We start from the raw sequence: 16,031 nt of genomic DNA, 5'->3' as shown, positions 1-16,031 counted from the left end.
TTTTAAGAAAGAAACTAAGATCTTGAATTGAATCAAATTAATGATATGTATACAAGAAGGACTGCAATAATCAGTACAAAATTGTCAAGTTTCTGAGGCTAATTAATTCCTCCTGTCCTGCCGCTGCTATTTACAACTCTAACAAAGTCGATCGACAGAAAATTAGGAAAAGAGGGTCAAATTCATCATCATGTTGGTGCTCGACGGCCTGCCGTCTTCAGTCATGATAGCAAAGAAGCATGACGACGCATCGTCTGATGATGTAGAGCCTGGCCCTCTGTTCTCGGAGGACACCGCCAAGCCCTCGGCTGGAAATCCTTCTCTTGCTGCTGCTGCTGTTGCTGCTGCTCATCTTCATACTACTTGTTCTATGTGATTATTGCAAAGAAGCTAAGGAAGCTGCACTGTTTGGTGAGTTTGGTTTGGTTTGAGAGATGTATGTTTGATATTGTGAATGAAGAAGATTTGCAAGTGCGGAGGGGTTCTTATAGGGCGTTTGTGGGGTGTGGTCCTTCCTAGTTAGGATTGGTCGAGTAAAGAGCCAACTATGGGGCATCAAAGGGCGTGCAGTGCCTCCTCCTACCTCCCCACACATTTCCTCTTCGGGTCCCCCACCCCCACTTAGGATTCCACCCCCCCGTTTTCATCATGTAACTATTCTACACCCCCACCTCCTTTTCTTTTTCCACAATTTATAATCAAGATTTCAAGCTTGGCTTCTAGGAAATAATATTCTAATTTATCCTGTCTCAACTTTATAAGATTTTTAGTAGTATCTATGATTTTAAATGTATCTCAAATTAATTTACTAATATTAGAGGTTATCTTCTCTAGTAAATAAATCAGAGTATTCATTCAACCAATTCTCAATTTAAATTTTATATTTATATTTTAGGACGACAAAATGAGTATTATATAAGTAATTAGAATTGAATTCAAGTGTATTTTCAGTCTTGATGGAATGAATACAAGTGAGAGAACCAATATGTGTCATCGTTGTGAACTTCAAGAATGTCTTCTGCAGTTTGAAATGTGAAGTTATTAATGTCAGACTACAATTGATTGCCAAATTTCCAACAAAATTAGTTATTGATCATGTAGTTCTAATTACTTAGATTGATTAGAATACAGTGAGTCAGATGAGAATGTAGTGGATGATCAGTGGTCTCCTTGGAATTTAATGCAAGTATATTTTAATATAATAGCTATGCAGCATCCTACATTTATCCTAATATGTGTAGGGTTTACCTACCAACATAGTGGGTCGCCCATTGCTTCCACATATCAGCTAACATATTTCCATAATTTATGACCTGCCTTGCAATATGTCCATGATAAGCTCATCATCAATGGGTTTGGACCTATTCATCATCCATATCCATAATCTTTAAAGGAAAAGATTATTTCATTTTTTGTATCTACTTTTAGTATAATCCAACAAATGGCTTACAGGAATACCACGAACTCTGTGACATAATGGTAAAGGCCGAAAATTATATATAAGTGATGCAAGCAAGCGTCCTAAATTGATTATAAATGAGGAGATTAAGCGACTTATGAGTTTCAAGACTTTTTCTTCGGAATGAGTTACAAATCACATCAGTAAGTGATACGTATTGAATCTTTTTTGAAATGCTTGACGAGACCAAATAGTTAACTTATTGTTTTTGACAACTTCACGATATAGTATCTCTATAAATTTGTTATAAAAATCAAATTTACTGCAGTGAAATAAATTCAATTTTTTTATGGGACTGTTAAGATATTATACAAAAAGAAAGAAGGCAAGTGGGAATTAAGTACTTAATATAAATTGCACATCTTAATCACCTTTTGTTAAGAGTGGTGATAACAATTATTTTGGCTAAACTAGCTTTTGACTAGACATCTACATTCATTTGTGAGGAATTGCATAATCACTCTTATAGTGTTGGAGTAGTCATGTAAAGTGAAGTTTATAGGTCAAATGTCAACTCAGAAAAGATGTTATACATTTTGACTAGGATAATGTGCTTTATGTCTTCATCATATCAAAATTTCTGCATAAAGTTACCAAATCAGCTAGCCCATTAAAGATATAATTATTATTAATTAAGTCGATAATTTTAATTTGGAGTAATAAAAACAACCCTTTTACATTTTCTAAGGAAAAAAAAAAAGGTGCTTTAGATATTCTTTAGCAATATATTTTTGGACAAACAACTTTAACTTTTCACGTCATAGTTATTGAAGAGTAAGAACTAAATTTTATTGAAGTTAATTTCACAACTCCCTAATATAAAAACATTCGGTTCTACAGACATTTCTCAAAAATAAATAGGGTAAATTGTATTGTCATTTTGAAGATTAGACCAAAGTACACAAATACTTCATATTTTGGTAAAATTACAGCTACATCCCTTATCGTGTTTGTATAAGTTTTGCCTTTGAATAGGGGGTGTAGTTGTAATTACAATTATAACATGAGAGAGTGTAGTTGTAATGTTATTAAAGACGAGATATTTATGTATTTCGGTCAAACCTCATGAAGTGTCAATGTAACTTACCCAAATAAAAATTATCATAGAATGTGTAAAAGAATGAATTAAAAAAAATACTCAAATTAAATTTGATCGCACTCGATCAAATATAATATATTTATTGTATAAATAATTCAAATTTGATTAGACTCAATTTGAACTAGAGCTTTGATAGAATTAAATTAGAATGGAAGTTTAGTGTGGTTGGAATTCCGAGTTGTTGCCGAAACAAATGGATCAAAATAAGAGTCAAAGCCCCCACGTGAAATGCGAATTACCGAGCCATATTCCCCTTGAAAACGACTACTACTCTATTAAGAACCCAAGATGCAGATATTTCAAGACTCTGCGTGAAATTAATTTTAACATTGGGTTACAGTTTTTGTTAGCACAAATAGCTCAAAACCCAAGTAAATGATTGATTAATTTATAATTACACTGTGTTGGAAAAGCTTATGCAACCCATACTTGGTCTCCTGCTCTTCTCATTAATTTGCCTAATTAAGGACACCAACTCCTATTTATATATGTATAATTAAACCCTAATTAACCATTCATGATATAATTAATTTTAAGGCCAATCTTGCTAATTGTGCTCAAGGGCTTTTGATGTTGCTCAAGGGCTTTTAATTTATTTGTTACTTGAAGCAATGACAAGCAAGTACAAGTTTATATAGTATATATATAGATTCATGAGCTCTTCTAGGTCAATTTCCTAAGGCCATGTTTGTGAAAGTATTTGTATGAGTTCATATTTGACTCATTTGTAACTTTATGAAAAAATTTCAATTTAGGAACTAAAGCATGCAATAATGCATGGACATGGACATGGACATGTATGTATAAATAATTGGAGAATGAATAATGGAGTACAGAAGGGCAGCGCCCCAATATGTTGGAAAGTCAGTGAGATGATGGAAGGGCAGTGGTGTTTAATATTTATTATTAAACACACTAATCTGCTCATCATCTATCATCGTAGAGTTTGAAGGGGTAGTTTGAAGTGTCCCATGCTGCTATTGTCCTACTTTTTCATATATATTAAGGTATTCTGTGGGTTGTACTGAACAAGAAAGTGGTGCCACACGTGAAGCTCTCGTGGTTCAGATGGCTGTTGTTCCACACAATCTCGACATCATTTTATATATTAAAACTCTAATTGTATGTTTGATTAACTTGGGATGAATAAAAATAAATTACATAAGTTTGTGTGTCTTTGTAAAAATACAGGCAAACATCAGAATGCTTTAAACAGAGACGAGGAAAAAATGAAACCTGACCAAGTCTTTGCGTCTGAAGCTCTTTCTCACTCCAAGGGCCAGACGTAATTAAGTAGAAACGACGTATTAAGTGATTCTTTAATGGAGAGAAGTCAGTGATTTGTACTAAATTATTAGCTTATACAGTTGTAAAACCTTACGAGCGGATCGAATTTCGTTACACTTTGCTTCAGGAGGGAATTAGCTCATGTGAAATCGGGTTGACGACAGATCGTTAACTGTACGATTAATAATTACTTAATCCACAGCTGAAAATCAAAATTTATGCATGTCACTGCATTATAGTATTCGGGTTTCGTACATTACAGCAGGAACACTGCTGGTTTTGTCTAAATTAGTAATATCGTAGCTTCTGAGCGTATCAAATGACTCATTTTTCTCGTGATCTTACAGAGGGATATTCATCTGCTATCATCTTAATTAAGAATTTTTTTTTATTCAAACTAGATTTAAGCCCGTCACAGATGAGGCAAATGGTAATATTGTTGCTGAAGAGAATTGGGCCAGCCCACTTACATGGTCCAAATTCTGACAAGAGATAGATTATAACAAACATTAATTTCTGTAAGCATTGGAAAATTAATAATGTTTACAATAACTTGGTACATGCTTATAGATGTTTGTACACATTTGTTTTCTCTTTGAATAGCAGGTGAGTCCACTGGAGTTGTATTACATATGTTGGCTTCATAAAATTTACATGCAAGTGTAATAACAACTACATATTTACAGTACTCATTCCTCTCTAGGGATCCATCTGCTCCACCACAAGCTCTTCCTACGTCGGTTTAGTTCATCAACACTCTCGTTTATAGTCCTGATGATTTTCCTCTGAAATCGGAGGGCTGATGCTAGAGCATTCCGTTGGGGGCTTGACTTTTTCTTTGGCTCGATTTCCTAAACATCATACGAAGAAAAATAGGCAGCTGTAAGTAAAAAGTTTACAGTGAATAGGATGTAGGAAAAATATGATAAGGACAGACCCTTAGTTCCTGCAGCTGAGCCTCAGTAAATCCACCTTCCTTCTGTGTTCCTGACTTAGCCATAAGCTGAATAATCCATTTAGCAGCTTCACTGTAGTCTTGTTGTGTTGCTCGGAAAATTTGCAGCCGAAGGTTCTGCATGAAGGATAAAGCCAATAGCCCCTCTCTGTCAAAGTAGGGATGAGCCAGAGCTCCTTTTGCACTTATTCTTTGACGTGCTTTATATCGAACCATGGACGTCAAAAGTTCCCACCCAATTCCACCGTCCAAATCTAACAGTTCAAATCCACGTCGAATTTCAGGGCTTGCGCGAGGCTCCACAGTTTTTCTCCATGCATTTAAATCATAGTCACATCTCTTCAGTTGACGGTTGAATTGTATAAGACCACTGTCTGTACGCAATGCGGGGAACGCCTACACAAACAAGTGCCTCAGGTTATTATGCCATTAGAGATGAAAAATTCTAACTCCAAAATTTTTGGCTAAGACAGTTGTCCTAATAACAATAGTAGTTGTCAAATTAGTGATGCTTACCATTTGCAGGAATATGAGACCAGCACTGTAGATGTCGAATCTGTCTGGTAGATTCAACTGAGAGAAGAAATCAAAATGGGAGAAAGATATCAATTCCATGTGTTGAGTTAGTTAAACCATCAGGAAAAAATCGAACCAAGACCTGCCACAGAACAGGGGAAAGTGCAGTTGCAACAGGAGCAGATGGAGCAGAGGGAGTTTGAGTGCTCATAATGTACTGTTCAGGTGCAGCATATCTGCAACGATTGAGAACTGAATAGACTATCTTGGTTTCAGTTAGTTGGGTATCAGAACTGATACTATGGAAAGTACCTAGGATCCAGTAGAAACTCTTTGGGAATGTAATTGATTCCAACTCTCAGATCTGCAGCTGCTCCAAGATCAATTATTTTGAACGTTCGAGAATCTGATTACATTTTACCAGGAAAATGTCAAGTATACTTCAAATGAAAATATTAACCAAAATCGGTTGAAGATGGTTCTTGCACCTTCAGAGAAAATAATGTTTTGGGGCTTAACATCTCTGTGGACAATTCCTGTAGAGTGCAGACCATCCAATGCAAATAAGAGCTGTCTCATGATAGTCTGTATGATTCTATTTTCTCTCTCCAGCCCTTTGGGCAAGTCCTGAACCTCTCCAAGAATAATTGCTTCCACCTGACAGTCATAATGATCAGAAAGTTGTACTTTAAAAAGCTAGATTTTAAGTTAAACAATGCAATGCACCGATAGTGTGAAGCTCAGATGAAAGATTAAAGTCATTCTGGAATCAGTTCCGGACATTTGTTTTAGTAAACTGAAGCTTGCAAAAAAACCATTGAACATTGCAATAATGGATGTAAGCATATATGTGGAAGAGAAACTAAATACACAAAAGGCATTTTATTATAAAATACGTAACTTAAGAACTATTAACTCATAAAATATAGTCAGCATCAAGTAGATATAAGATTACAAAATTAAATTCATCAGGAAATGATTTTGACTTAAATATGCATAATACGACTGAAAGAAACTGTTTTTAGTACAATTAAGTGAAATTTTGAAAGCCTCAAAACAATGTTCATGTCAGAGGGGAATGTTGTAGAGATACTTGGACTCTATGCAAGAGTGAGAATGCAATTAATTCCATAGGTTCAATCCAGCTGAAAGAACTTGCAAGGACTTATGACGCAAACGCATGAACTTTTTCTTAACATTTTCAGTATTCTGATTCAAGAAAGTACCAACATTGTAAGGAAATTCTTTACTCTGCAACAAATCAGCAAGTGTGGCTTCCCCTTCAAACTTCCATATCAGCCAATATTCCACCCCTTTCTTTGTAGAATTCTGAGAAAGCGTCAAAATCAGTAAGTTCAATCTTTAAGATGAAACTATCCATAGTGTAAAACTAGCAGCATTAGAATACAAGAACAACACCTCAAGGAAGCCGTACATAAAATCAGCACAACTATTTGCACAAGCCCTTCGAACACGCTCATTCATCCATATCTCTACCGCTCCATATTCAGTTGCTTTTTTCAAGACTATCTCACCATCCTTTTGGCAAAACATAAGGACACAGCAAGACCAAATTCTAAGGCATTAGCCATTATTCGCAATACATTTACTCAATGCACAATAATCATACATTTTTCATGCAAAGATAACATAACAATGGCAATAGCCTCAACTTAAAAACATTCCCACACCTTTGAGGAGGATTTTTTGGCCAATGAAGCCCTATAAACCACACCAAAAGATCCCTCACCCAACTTCTTCCCCAACACAATGTCATCCTGCCATCAATCCACAAACCAAAACCTCATCATAAATCACATTAGTCACTCATCAAACAACCTAACAGCACAAAGCAACCCAAAAACATAAAATAAAAAGAAATATTGACACCTTCTTATAAGTAGGCCTAAAGACTCTCTCAACAAAGGCAAGAACAAACATATCAAAGAATCCAGGCGCCACACCAGGGGTAGCCCAGAGGTAAGAAAGAGTTCCCAAAGCTAAAATCACACCAGGGACAGTAACCGTGATCTCATTTGACCTTGGTAGAGTGCTTCTGTATATTATATCACCACACTCCATAACTGTACAAGGGAGCCCAACACCAACACCCAGAAAAACATCATGAACAAGATTGAAAATTTCGACCCCAGAAGCCAAAACTACAAAATTCCTAGTCCTTGAAGTGGATAATTTCTTGTCGGCAGACAAAATTCCAAGATTGAGCTTCTTGCCAAGAAATAAGGAGAGTGGTCTGGAGTTGAAGGAGTGAAGTCTCACTCCTCCTAATCCAATCCCAGTACCAGTAGCAACCGCAGCCATTGGGAGTTAAACAAGTAATCAATTTAACTTAGGAAATATTTGAGCAACAAAGAGGGAATCATCTGAGCTTTGATTCTGAAGTTTTAGCTGATTTCTTTTCCCTTTGATTTTTAGCTTTCTTTTGATATTTTCTTAGTTTACTTTTTTAATATGACAGTTATTTTCAGGTATTTTTTGTGGTGGGAAGAGCCCTGATGGGATGGGAAGAAAATATAGGCCACAAGTGACAAGTAGGATCACTAATTGGGCCACTTCTGTTGCGACCAGAAATTTGTCACTTAGTTCTGGGCCTTGGGCCAATACAACTATTCAGCAATCCAATTTGTAGCTATCTTGTTTATATGGGCTTCAGTATGGGCCAAATGTTACATCCACACTATTGAGATCGATCCAATTAATAAGTAACAAATATGCGAAGTGCGAGTCCCAGCCTAGCCCACTAACAAGCCCCTGAAGTTAAATCCTTTGGAGCCAATTACAAATAAGATTTGGTCAAACTTGAATTAATTATATAAAAAAAAAAGAGATAACTACACCACTTCTTTTTAAAATTTAGTGCGATTACGGGTAAATTGTTTGTGATTTAAAAAATTACATTTAGTACCTATTCTAACAATTAGATCTCTTCAGTAGCCAAAATTCATTAAATTTATTAATATTAGCAACAAAAAAAAAACATGAATGAAAATCCATATTGACCGTCGATTAATTTATTAGAGATTTATTTCAGGTCAAAAAGAATCTTTTATAACCAAACTAACCTTACAAGGGTGAAAATATGCATTAATGTGAAGATGTATAAGGACAATTTGGTTAAAAAAAAATTATTTGACCTGTAATAAGGCAATATGTTATGAAAGGACAAATATAAATTTTCATTCAATTTTTTTTTTAATATCAACAAATTCGATGAAATTTGACTAATGGGGAATGTGTTTGTTAGACAAAAACAAAAGTCAGAAATATTAGATGTAATTTCTCAAATGTCATATAGTATATAAAATTACACCAAATATGAGGAAAGAGCGGTGTAACTATTCCTAAAAAAAATATATCATACTTATAACATTATTAAGGAGAATAAACAATTACATAGACAAGTAAAATTGACATGTAATTATTATAATTTTCATATAATTAATGGGATAAGAATTTTCCAACAATGTATTTATTAATGTAATAAGGCAAACACCATATCTTGGTTTTGAGGCTTGTCTTGAACTTAATGGCCAAATGGGAAGATAGGCATTGAAAAGGGAAAGAACAATTCTCCTACATTCCTCACTTGCGATTCAGTATTTGACATAGATAAGGAAATTGACACAAAACTCTTAGTCGAAAGGGGTTCTGACCACATCTTCTAACTAAAATAACATAATTAACTTGGATCTTCCTATGCGCCTTTTCTCCATTCCATATGACAATCAACCATAATCCCATTGATGAACTGAATAGGTTTATGAGATCTCCAATGTGGACGCATAATCCGGAGGGGCGGGATGTTCATTTTTTATTTTTTAATATATTGTTATAAATATTATATGTATTTAAATATAAAATAATATTTTATTCTTAAAATTAATTAAACCCACGGAGCGTGTGGTACTCCACCAAAGCCAATGGGACAAATTCCTTCATTTTAAAAAAAATAAAGTCATTTATATATATATTTTATAAAGAAATCTTTTGCACATATCCCATGCCATAGGAGGTGGCTTGTATTTTTTCAAATTAATTCTAATAAGTTTGGAAACTTATTGTTTCCAATTTTCAAATAGGCAAAATTTCACTGTTCGTTCTATAACTTAGGATTGTTGTATTTTTTATCATTTAGCTTTTTAATAAACACATTTAATTTTATAATTTTAAATTTTTTGACATGTTTAGTTCTATAATTATGACTGAATAGATTTAATGACGTGTATATTTTAATAAATAAATTTAATTGTCAGTTCTTTTATGTCGACCAGAAAAATATGTTACCAAAGAAAAGAGTCTTGTGTTTTCAGGCATGACTTGCTAAACACAATCACATATTTTCATTTCCCCAAGAAGGAAGAAAGGAATGAGCGTAGGGCTAGAACAAATAAAACCATGTCTTGTCATGTGGACTTTGGGGGAAATTTTTTATTTGACAAATACAAATTTTAAAAATCATACCTACGCAATACACACATATACACTATTTCCAAATTCTAATCTAAATTCAAACATATTTTTATTTCTCATACAAAAATAAATAAATTATTTTTATCCCATTAGAAATGTTGGAAATTATAAATAAAATTGGAAACAAAATCAAATGGGTTATTAACATCTCACTGGAAATTAAACAAACAACCCTAGTGAGAATTTTCTTGTTTGAGGCCACATAATACAACTAGCCACATTCTTTTTACAAGGTCCGGTAAGGATGGATTCGATCTATCATCTATTTCTTAGTGAAATTATTTTTGTTCAAAATAATTCATAATGCATGCATTGAATAAGGCTCGACTTTGAAGTATGAAAATATAATTCAGCCATAATTTCATATTTTATCAAATTGGAGCCGAACTAAAAGCGTGCAATATTGAAATAGATGAAGTGTGCTCAACTTAATAAAAGCCTACAGCCTAACATATCATATATATATATATATATATATATCAACATATAAACTAGAACTCAATATTGATGGGAAGATTAATTATATAAAACGAAAAGAAAATGGACCACTATTTCCAACTAAACTTGCACAATTATTCCAAGAATAACCTCAACCGACACCTTCATGAGCAAAAGATAAAGAATAACACAAGAAAAACTAGGAGGATACTTACAAAATTCACGTGAGATTATAAAACTTTATGGTGGAGAAAGAATATGGACAAAATTACAAACATCAACAAAACCAATTATTATGAGTTTTGATCACTAAAAGAATGAACCACAAAGAAAAGTAGGGTCAAAAGAGTCACAAACGTACAAACACGTTTCCTCCAACACGCTCTAGTATATTTATGTACCACCACTCCATCAATGCCACGACAACCCCTTGACAGCAACATCCCGAATCTTAACATATCCAACCACTAGATTTTATTCCACAACTGATTACCCACCGCCACTCCCACGGCTGAGCCGCCTTCCGCCGCCGCACTGTTAAAATTCCTCTCTGCCCATCTTCCAAGAAAGATTAAAAAGTATTTTTATAATTTTATTACCCACGTCTAACTCAAAATTCACTCATTCCCAAGTTGCCCTCACTCACACGTCACCATATTCCTCCTACTTTTGTCCTCAACCGTCCTTTCACCTCACTCCCCACTGTCTCCAACTCACACCCCAATTATTCATCACCGGTGGGCAGTGATCCTCTGCGCTCGACGTCAACTGTCGGAAAATAGAGACTCGTGCCTGAACAAATCGTAGGGCGCCCATAGGTTATCCAATGTACAAGCCTTCTTAGCATCAAGTCTTAACCATGGCTTCCCTTTCCCACTCCAGTGCAACAAGCTCACTGGACCTGGGTGCAGATCTCTACACAGCCCTTCAAGATTATCTCCTCCGAGGCCGTGTTGGTTCCACCGGTGCTCCACCCCTTCAACATTCCCGGCGAAGACCAGCAAAAACGGCGGCAAAGAACCCAGTTCGTAAATTCTGTATCTTTTCTGAATTTTCATCCAGTGCTCGAGTTTCTGCGTGAACCCCTGGCTCCGCCACTTGGTTAGATCAATCACCATTACTCCGGTGTTGAAATAACAGGGTTTCCGGTTTCTAAAAGTGGCGGAGAAGAATGGGTTTGACCAGAATTTGGAGGTGAAGTAATGGCTGAAGTTGGCGTGGCAGTATTCCGGCGCCCCGAGGACGTGAGAATTGAGGTTGATTTTCCAGAGTTTTGCAATGTCGTCGACGACAATGAGATCGGAGTCGAGGTATATAATGCGGGTGACGGTGGTGGGGAGGAGGTCGGCGAGGTAGATGCGGGCGTAGTTGAGTGGCTGGTCGAGGGCGCGGCGAATGGAGGAGGAGATGAGGTGGTTGACGGTGGCGGGATTGAAGGTGTAGAGGTGGAAACGAAGATAGGGGAAGGTGGAGATGATGGTTTTACGTAGGTGGGGGTGGTGGTGGGGGTCAGCGAGGAAGTGGAAGACGGTGTTTTCCGGACAAGTGGAGTGTTGGAGAACGGAGAGGACAGCAGCGATGGAGCCGCGGAGGTAGGGGGAGGAGTAGTCGAGTGTCATGGCGATGTGGACATTGGTGGAGTTGTCATGAGGCGGTGGACAGGAATTGCCGTTGCGGAATGCAGGCGCCTCATGGAATATTTGAGGGTGGTTGGCGGCGGACTGAAGGGGGAGGAGCAGGAAGAGAACGGTGGCGATGGCGGTGGTTAGGAGTCGGAGATTGGGCGGCATGGTGGTAGTGGTTGGCGGGATTATTAGTATAGCTTGTGGTTGGGCCTCCGCCTCATCATGTGATGGGAGAGAGATTGAATGAGATAAGGAGAGGAGAGGAAGAGTGAGTGAGGAGAGGCAAGATGGAACGTTTAATGACATTTATACCCCCACGAAACTTTTCTTTTGGAAAAGGTAAATGTAAATAATTCTGGTTAGTTTGACCATTGCGCGCAGTAAATATCTACTACAATATAGAAAATACATTACCTACAACATTAATACTATCAGTACCACAAATTCAGTACCATCATTCTTACTAAATTTTAAATATTTTTCTTAATTTACACTGTTAATATTCGAACACGATCCATTATTTCCATATTTACGTACCCATATTGATTCTATTTTTTTTCTTTTCAAATTTATAAAATTGTATATAGTTGTCATTATAGATAATTATGATCTACTTACAGTGACAATACAAATATAGTGATAATAATTAAATTGTCATATATGGGTGTCTCACTAGATACTTTTAGTGACAATTTTATACCCAATTTATTATTATTAATTTTCAATTTTCACAAAATTATTATGAAATATAAAATTATAACATTCATTACTGTAATAAAATAATTTATTTTGATCAGTATACATATTTAATCAATGAAAATATCAAAAATTATTATTTATTTATTTTTGTCGATACTCTTTTTTCTTTTATTGGAGCGGGGTTGACCATCTCACCAAAAGATTGCAATATATATAACTTTAAATCCCTAAAATAATATTCTTATTTTAGTATAAAATAAGTTTGTTCTCTTTTATGACTATATATCATATTCATACAGTAGTTTATTAATAACATTTATTATATATATTGGACAATTTATGAGGGGTATATTTGACAATTCGAGTTGCGTAGCATAAGGTGCAGAGCTTGTATTAGTGAGGGTGGGACCAAAAATTGGTGTGAGTATTATGAAATCCAGGCTGGAAAGCCAGCGACTTTTAGTCTGCTGATTCTTTTAATGAGGAGGCCAAAATCTAGTGGTGCTGGTTGCAGGGACAGCTCTGTGCAGCCGTACGCTAGCAGCCGTACCACATAACTACCGGTCAAAAGTTGGGTCCAGTTAATGCAACCAACGGTCCGGATTTCAGCTCAGCCCTAATCTCTTCTTAATTGTCCAACTGATCAAGTGACTTGACTAACACTCAGAAAGTGTTTGACTAAATTTATAAGTTTTTAAAAATATTTTATGAGTTGTTATAGAGCTTATAAACTTCAATAAATTATTTAATTAATTTTTTTAAAAGAGTTTATAAATTTTAAAATTGGATGTTTTGAATCTTATAATCTCTTTAAAAAAAATTAATTTTCTTACATTTTTTAATCAGACCTTATAAGCTATATAAAATTAATGTCTCACACCCTCCTCACTCTCTCTCTCTCTCACACACACTCTTTTTCTTTCAATGATTTAAAAAATATTTTTTATTATTTAATTTTTCTAATATTTAAAAAAGAGAAAATACTCAATTATTTAATAATAAATTATTGTAATTAAATAAAATTAAAATTGATATTGATATTATATTTACTGCAAATTATAAATTTAAAACATTATAAATTATATATATTAATAATCATTGCATTGATAAAGAAAATATAAATTATATATCCAAGTTAATATTCGATTAGCATGAATATACATATATATTATTTTTATTAAAAAATTTAGGTAATAATTCGCTATTTTTTTATTGTAAAAAAATTATCTATTAAATTTTTATTTTGAATTAAACTAATGTACTATTTATTTTATTAGGTTTAACATATTATTTTATTCAAACACTTAAGAAGTTTATTTTTAAAATAAAATCTAACATCTTATACGCTCATAAAATATCTTATAAGATATTTTAAAAAAAAAATTATCCAAAACAAGCACGAAATAATTGATTAATCTTTATTGGTAAAGTCCCGGCCCTATACGCCGAATGTAATCAATAATTAACACCCTAATTGAACTAATAAATGTTCTTTATCCTTTGTGATTTTCTTTTCTTTTTCCTTATCTTCCCATTTAGCAATTTGTAGTTGATTGGTCTAGACGCATGTGTAGTGTGTTGGGAGGTGATATTATCTATGCGTTGACTACATTTAAAGATTTTAATCTTAAATGAATTTGAGATACAAAATTAATGTATAATTTTATATCCCAACATATATTTAATTAAGTGGATTTATAAGATGTTGAATTTATAAACTATACATGCATTAACTAACATATTGGTATTAACATGTATAATTTTACGATAATTGATCTGAGCAATATTTAAGTTAAGAGTGTCATTCATTAAAAACAAATTGAATTGAATCTAGCGAATTTTAGCGATTTTTTTGCTTTAGATCCATTAACATTTTCAGTTGGATTTGATCAATTCGTGCGGCCCTATGTAATATTCATATCAAACTATAAGTTTATACACATTGCTTCAAGATCAAAGGTATCGTCCTTAGTTTAATTAGAAATTGATCCGAGAGAAACGAAATTGGCCATTAATCTCTAGTGCGCGGTAGACACACTTGGACTGTTCGAGTTCATTATTACATTAAATCAATAATTCTAGGATCTAAATGGCTTCACAATGTTGATAAAACCATAATACAATTTATTGCACATTAGTAATTACACTGCGGTTAGATTAATAATTAATTCAAATCACTTTGCTAATTATCATAGCCCTGAATGAAATACAATGCACCCTCCTCTAATTTTGATGATACATCTTTAATCTTTTACCTTGAGAAGAATTAACTATTTAACATACACACGCCACCTTTATAAAGATAATATTATGTATTTTATTTAAAAATAAAATTATACATATAGTGTGAATAAATTGAATGGATTAGAAGATGGAATAAAGTCTACATCAGAAAATTCAAATTGTGGATTAGTGAGTAATCTGTAAATCTTATATTATAAACAACATATGATCTTCTTGGGCTTGTTTTACATATATGGTTATGGGGTAGACGCAAGTGAGTGGCACAAATACCAAATCAACAGGAATTATGGACATGCACAGCGATACTAAAACATGTGATTCTTGAGAAAGATTCCTCCAGGAATGTCCTTTTTCTGTGAAATATGGCGAGTCAAGTCCAATGTTGCCCTTATCCTGCAATGCCCACTGTTAATTCTATAAACGTGGCGCACATACACACAAGCACACATGTTTGTGCGTGTGTCCTATCCAGGGTATAATAACGTAAGAAGAACAACTACTTGTACATAATACATATAGGGAGAAGAGAGAGAAGATTCGTGCAGGGACATGATGATTTTGTATGATTAGTTGATGTCTCTTGTGCTGATGATTTTAATTGCGTCAGTCAGCGGGTTAGTTCTATGCGACAGACTACACTAGACTAGACTACTTGTCTACTTTCAGAACGTCATCAATTTTTTTGTAGTTAATTGCAACCTTCCTAATTAATATTTGATTGTTCATCCATCACACATTAATTTAAACTATGTATTTCATATGTTAATTAATTTGAGATTATTACACTACATTTGGGGTTTTAGTGTCAATAATTCGGTTCTTACAATCTATGTGGTTCTTGAAGTGTGGAAATTAGAAACTTAAAAAGGTCTATTTTCATGGATAAAACGATAATGACAATAATAATAACAATCACAACGACAACATTAGTAATAATATTATTGACGATGATTGATGTGATTGAGGTGAAGATGATTAGGACGCTATTTACTATAATAATTTCTTTATAATAGTTACTTAAAAAAAGAATAATAGTTGTCCGCAGAGACTATTTTATGAAAACTGATTAGGGATTATAGTTTATATAAAATCTTAATTATGCAAATTATTGGTGTTTGATTCAATTGTATACATATATAGTTGGGCCTTCAGTTGCAGGAAATCATTTATTAGGACAAGTGAGTTAAATGAAAGAGGTCCAAATTCCTAAAAGAGAAA

The 16,031-nt window shown here is 34.2% G+C and overlaps 3 protein-coding genes across 3 annotated transcripts; all 3 read right to left on the bottom strand.

Annotated features, from left to right (window-relative positions):
- Positions 1-617, bottom strand: LOC105161330. Its single transcript, XM_011078980.2, has one exon. It carries the CDS (start codon positions 356-358, stop codon positions 218-220), a length of 141 nt encoding a protein of 46 aa, XP_011077282.1. The 5' UTR covers positions 359-617; the 3' UTR covers positions 1-217.
- Positions 4,371-7,750, bottom strand: LOC105161320 (serine/threonine-protein kinase STN7, chloroplastic). Its single transcript, XM_011078969.2, has 10 exons — positions 7,207-7,750; positions 7,008-7,094; positions 6,736-6,855; positions 6,547-6,645; positions 5,805-5,973; positions 5,629-5,722; positions 5,459-5,552; positions 5,317-5,373; positions 4,783-5,196; positions 4,371-4,696 (listed from the first exon to the last, which is right to left on the bottom strand). The coding sequence occupies exons 1-10, from the start codon at positions 7,636-7,638 to the stop codon at positions 4,535-4,537; spliced, it is 1,728 nt and encodes a 575-aa protein (XP_011077271.1). The 5' UTR covers positions 7,639-7,750; the 3' UTR covers positions 4,371-4,534.
- Positions 10,438-12,247, bottom strand: LOC105161313 (probable galacturonosyltransferase-like 3). Its single transcript, XM_011078961.2, has one exon. The coding sequence runs from the start codon at positions 12,174-12,176 to the stop codon at positions 11,010-11,012; it is 1,167 nt and encodes a 388-aa protein (XP_011077263.1). The 5' UTR covers positions 12,177-12,247; the 3' UTR covers positions 10,438-11,009.

Source organism: Sesamum indicum, linkage group LG1 (genome assembly GCF_000512975.1).
Source record: "Sesamum indicum cultivar Zhongzhi No. 13 linkage group LG1, S_indicum_v1.0, whole genome shotgun sequence".
In the NCBI taxonomy this organism is placed as follows: Eukaryota; Viridiplantae; Streptophyta; class Magnoliopsida; order Lamiales; family Pedaliaceae; genus Sesamum; species Sesamum indicum.
The sequence above is the reverse complement of the archived record's forward strand: the minus strand, read 5'-3'. Positions and strand labels throughout refer to the sequence as shown.